We start from the raw sequence: 5,967 nt of genomic DNA, 5'->3' as shown, positions 1-5,967 counted from the left end.
GTTATTAAACAAATGTCGGTTATTATGTTTAAAATAAAAATTATATTACCTTGTATTTTAAGTTTTGTAATTTATCGAAAAAACTAATAAAATAGTTATAAAAATTTCAATAATACTGAAATTATTTAAAAACATTGTATATCAAGGAACACCTAATATTTATTTTACTTTTATATATCACATATAAGTTAAACTAATATTGACATTTGGTAATACAATGCTATATACCTGTCATAAAACAGGGTAATATATATTGGAGTGGTATCTAACAGGTATAATATAATATAATGTTATATAGACCAATAATAAAGATTAATCTGGTTTGGATATAAAATATGTAATCATTTATACTAATAATTTTAAGCCTAAAACTTAAACCAACTTTTCATATATATATACACGTCTACTATTTGGATTAGCTAATGCATTGGCGGCTAATCGCTCGTCATCGTCACACCATTTTCAACTATTACTAATTTAACATCAAAATGTTGAAAATTATTATTTTTGTTTCGTTACTTGCCGCCACTAAATTAGTGTCCTCTGAGTACATATTCAAAGGATTTGATGATACATTCAAACCAGAATGGTGGCAATCAAATATCATCTACCAGATTTACGTTCGTTCTTTTAAAGACAGTGATGGTGATGGAATTGGAGATTTTAATGGTATGTACGATGTATTATATTTTTATTATTGGTGATTATATACAATATACATTATACACATAATGGTTTTTAAACATTTAAAAAGTAAATAATAAATGAAACATATTATTTTCATCAATCATCTTACCATATATATTACATTTTCATGAGTTAAGATATACTCATATTTTATTTTATTTTACATGTTATCTAAACAAATAGTGTATACAATTTGAACAGAAAAAGTTTATTTTTTGCAATATCTAACTAAACTTAAATATATTTTACTATATTTTAGTTTTTTATACATTCGTATATTTCTATATTTTGCCTAAAATAATATTTTAATATTATTTTATCTGTTTTCTATTAATAATTACTTATTTCAAATTGTTCGTATTTAGAAACTGAAAACTCAATCATTTATTACATTATTTTTCAAATCTATAGAAGGCAAAGTAAAATGTCTTTGTAACTTTCCTGTAGTTTAGTGTTTAATCTAAAATATTATTTTATGAGAAAAAAATGTGCTTGTATTATCAATTATTTAGAACTGATTATCACTTCAACATTCTTGTTTTTTAATTCAATATATTTAAAAACAACTTCATAAAATAATGAAACTTTTCTTTATTGTAGGGTAGATAATACTTGTGCTATTATATAGTATTAGGATCTACTTATTTAATTGTATTACTGAATTAATTTTAAATAAAGTTTTCATAAATAATATTGTCATTAAATAAATAAATAATATATATATATATATATTTATAAAATAATATAAAATTTAAAAAACTTTTCAAAAATATCTTAAAAATGTATTAATTATGAAAACGCTTCGTTTTGTTTAAATAACATAGTCAAATACTGCTATAATACTATAACTATTATTTTACGTATAAAATACAGAATAGTATACATTTGAATACATTTTACGATAAGAAAAAACACAGATTATTTCTTAATTTAAAATTTGCATGGTAATATATTTTTTTAAAAGGTATCACGGAAAAAGTGGATTATTTTAAAAGTATAAATGTTGGAGCAGTTTGGTTATCTCCAATATTTAAATCTCCACAAGACGATTTTGGGTATGACGTCTCGAACTTTAAGATGGTTGACCCATTATTCGGTACTATGGCGGACTTTGACCGGATGAGAGATGCATTCCACGAACGTGGTACGTATGATTGGTACCTATACTAACAATTATTGATTTTTGTACATGACGTAAGTATTAATTTCATTGATTTAAAGGTATAAAAGTAATATTGGACTTTGTGCCGAACCACACGAGTGACGAACATCCGTGGTTCGTAAAATCTGTAGAGCGAAAGGAACCTTATACAAATTACTACGTGTGGAAAGACCCAATTATCAGTGAAAATGGTACCCGATCACCTCCGAATAACTGGGTAAGTAATGAAAATCCATAACACATTAACTATGCAGCTGGTGTATAATTATTGACTATTAACATAATACCAACATTTTGCAAAATCATTTATCGTGCCATTCGTACTGAACATATTATAATAATTGTTCTTTCGTAACTATTGCAGTTGGGCGTTTTCAATACCGGGTCTGCGTGGGAGTGGAACGAAGTACGTCAACAATACTATTTTCATGCATTCCAAGTAAAACAACCAGATTTGAACTATAGATGTCCAATGGTCGTAGAAGAAATCAAGGTATTTATTCTCAATTCCGTCAATATTATAATATAGTATTGTATACATCACAATAGCGTTGATTGTTCATAATATGCATGACTAATGCAAATTGTAGGCATCGTCGCATCAAGTATTATCAATTATGAATAGAATAATGCAACGTAAACCCGTTTTCAGAATATCATATTATTTTGGCTGGGACGTGGTGTAGATGGATTCAGATTCGACGCTGTCAATTATCTATACGAAAGGGAAGATTTAGCCGATGAAGGAAAATCGTATAAAGTTGGCATATTAGACACCGATTACGACGCGCTGGTGCACAATCATACACTAGATCAGCCAGAAACTTATGAAATGGTACGCGTTTGGAGAGAATTGTTAGACGATTATTCAACATCTGAACATAAAACCAAGTACGAAAATAATAATTAAACTCGCTATCTGTTGAGATTCATATACGTTTCAAAAAATAACATCATTCGTACAAAAAATTTGTCAAATCTCGTCATATAATAATAAATAGTATGCATGTAATTGACTGCCATAATATTAACATTAACTCATTTATAACAGCTTCTTTATGGTAGAATGTTACTCACCATTGAACAACACTATGTTGTATTACGGCAACGAAACATCTCCCGGAGCTCATTTCCCATTCAACTTTCTGTTCATCAATTCGTTTGATCAGCAATCCGATGCCTACGAAGTCAACGATATGATTAAATCCTGGATACTGAACATGCCTAAAAACAAGTGGCCCAACTGGGTGGTTAGTATATGAATTGCATAGGCTGTTGTCATTGATACAATTGTATACATTGTCCACATGGTGACTTTTTTTTATCATAAAATAGCCATTTTCTCAGTAAATTTATACGGCCAGCAGGGAAATGTTGGTACTATATAAATTCAAGTTTAGTGATATTTATTAATTATTACTTATTAAATAGGTACTTAACCTAGTTCGATAATATTGATTTTAATATATCCTCAGAAAAATATTCTGCTTTGAAATATGAAATCAGTAAGTTGTAATTAAACATAATATTTAATAACTAATAATAATATATAATATGCATATAATAATAGCGATGAAATAGTAAAAACAAATAAAGTATGTTTTTCAAAAATTTAATGACTTCAAATAATGTAAAAATAAAAAAACTATTTGCTAAACCATTTATATATTTAATGAATACATAACACTCTTTCGTGACAAAAAAGTCATCTTGTATTATATATATAATGTTATGTCATGCGTAAATGTGAAAAAATAAACAAATATAAAACACTGTGTTTTGTTCGTTAGATCGGCAATCACGACAATTCACGGGTAGCGTCCAGGACCAACCCGTTGTTAGTAGACGGCCTCCACATGTTGCAAACCCTATTGCCTGGAACTCCAATCACGTACTACGCCGACGAGCTGGGTGTACAAGACACGTATGTTCGATGGAACCAGACCGTGGATCCGGCCGGACGTAACGTCGGCGTATTGCGGTACACGAAATTCAGTCGGGATCCCGCTAGAAGCCCGTTTCCCTGGGACAACTCTGAAAACGCAGGTGTGTATTCGCCGTTATCACCAATGTAATAATTATTGAATTTGCCACGACGTTCAATGAAAATACTCGAATTTTTCCGTCACAGGTTTCACCAACGGAACGAAAACGTGGCTTCCTATCAACCCGGAATATTGGCACGAAAACTTGGTTCAGTTGTCCAAGTTTAAGAGTCATCTTAGGACGTATAGGCAGTTGGCGCGCTTGAGACAGATACCCACAATCATCAAAGGAGACTTGCACGTATACGTATTGTCTCAATGGGTATTCGGTTTTTCGAGGTAGGTTGAATATGGATCTGATTGAAATACTTACCCACAATTCGATTAAAATCAATGAATATAAAGAAACAACAATAGTTATTCAATCAACTGGTAACATAGTCGAGTCGCAATAACTCGAAGTTAAAGAGAGATAAAAATTCACTTCTAGATATGTATTATTCAAGATATCTAACTCGAATTTACATTATTTATACATTCTAGGTACATAATTTATATTTCTAGAGGAATAAAAAAAAAATTCAAGTTGTCAAGCTTTTTGAGTTATGGTGACTCGACTGTGTTTGAGTTTAGTTTTTAAAGAAGAAAATTGGATTTTAAACCTGATAACCTAAAATCATCAATGAACGTAAATTATCATCACTTACCGTAAATAGAAAACAAATTTTGAAATTGATTAAAATTATTATCGCCTATGTATAGGTATAGTGGGGTTATAATGGCTGTTATTTATTTCCCTGTTCTATAATATTATACTAGTCATATTATTGAAAATATTATCACGTTGGTATACGGTGAAGTAAATCTGCTGTATATAAATTGTAAAGAGTCGGGGAAAGGATACTACTTTTATAGGATGTGAGTTGGACGTTTCATCTTCACACATCACTCCAAATGTACGATTTTATAAAAATTATTTAAGAACGAGAAATAACTGGGAGGATAACAATAATAGTTTGAACATTACCTCTTCATGCCAGACTCGATAATTAGATGTTTTTCAGTTTATAAATTGTATTAATTTCATAAATATATGTTGTATAAATACGAGTTATATATTCACAGTATCGAGTGTCATGAATAATATCCTAGAATAATGATGAATTGTCAACACAAAAAAAAATATTTACTACGAAATAGACCATTGAGTAGCCAATAAAAAAATTAAAATTCCAAAAAAGTAAAAAAAAAACAAATTTTACTTAATTGATAGTTGATGAGTTGTATTTTTATTATATCATATATCAATATGTGGTAATATAATCACATAATTTACAATGTTAAAGCTAAATATTGGTAATTTATTCATTTTAGGAGTTTTTATGATCATCCAACTTTCTTCATCGTCATTAACTTCGGTAGTGAAATTGAAAAAGTTAATATAAAAGCAGTTAGAGAAACTTTACCAGAAACATTAAAAGTCAAAATTTCCAGTATAAACTCAGGTTATGTAACTGGGTAAGTTTAAAAGTATTAATACGACTATTTTCTTTGAATAATTAAAAATAAAAATAGCCAAATTTTACCTAAAGCTATTGTTGTAATTTTGTAATTTTTATTTTGTTTTTAGCAATGTGATAAGTTCGAAATATGTAATTTTGAGACCGAAAGCAGCTCTTGTTCTCTCAACGGCAAAACCAAATGAAGATGACATCGTTTCGTTTTCTGAAGACAATTAAAAATTACTCATTAAATTATTGAAGCAAGTATTAAAGGTTTAAGTACAAATTAAAATAAAATTGGTTTGAAACTTTAAGTATAGCTTTTTTATTATACTCTATAATCTATATCTGCGTACATGTTTTATTAATTTCATATCAAATGTATAGGTAACAATAATAGTTAATTCACATTAATTTATTGCTGAAAAAAAATTCAAAAGTGTTAAAGATTTTTAAAAACACTTAATATTAAGCTTATATCGGAGTAAATAATGTCTCATAACAAAATTATGGACGATACGTCATATTGTAGGTTATTTATCTTTGTGTTATAGTTATTTGTAAAAATAAATTAAAGCATATTAGAGATTTGTTTTGGACATGTTTGTGTAATATAATGTATTAATCATAA

At 28.4% G+C, this 5,967-nt stretch overlaps 1 protein-coding gene across 1 annotated transcript; it reads left to right on the top strand.

Annotated features, from left to right (window-relative positions):
* The first annotated feature begins 411 nt into the window (after positions 1 to 411).
* LOC113554883 (maltase 2-like) lies at positions 412 to 5,967 on the top strand. Its single transcript, XM_026958972.1, has 10 exons — positions 412 to 669; positions 1,652 to 1,831; positions 1,909 to 2,066; positions 2,214 to 2,342; positions 2,502 to 2,740; positions 2,901 to 3,099; positions 3,640 to 3,895; positions 3,981 to 4,173; positions 5,209 to 5,352; positions 5,465 to 5,967. The coding sequence occupies exons 1-10, from the start codon at positions 489 to 491 to the stop codon at positions 5,571 to 5,573; spliced, it is 1,788 nt and encodes a 595-aa protein (XP_026814773.1). The 5' UTR covers positions 412 to 488; the 3' UTR covers positions 5,574 to 5,967.

Source organism: Rhopalosiphum maidis, chromosome 4 (assembly GCF_003676215.2).
Source record: "Rhopalosiphum maidis isolate BTI-1 chromosome 4, ASM367621v3, whole genome shotgun sequence".
Lineage (NCBI taxonomy): Eukaryota > Metazoa > Arthropoda > Insecta > Hemiptera > Aphididae > Rhopalosiphum > Rhopalosiphum maidis.
This window is presented reverse-complemented; position numbering and strand designations above follow the sequence as displayed.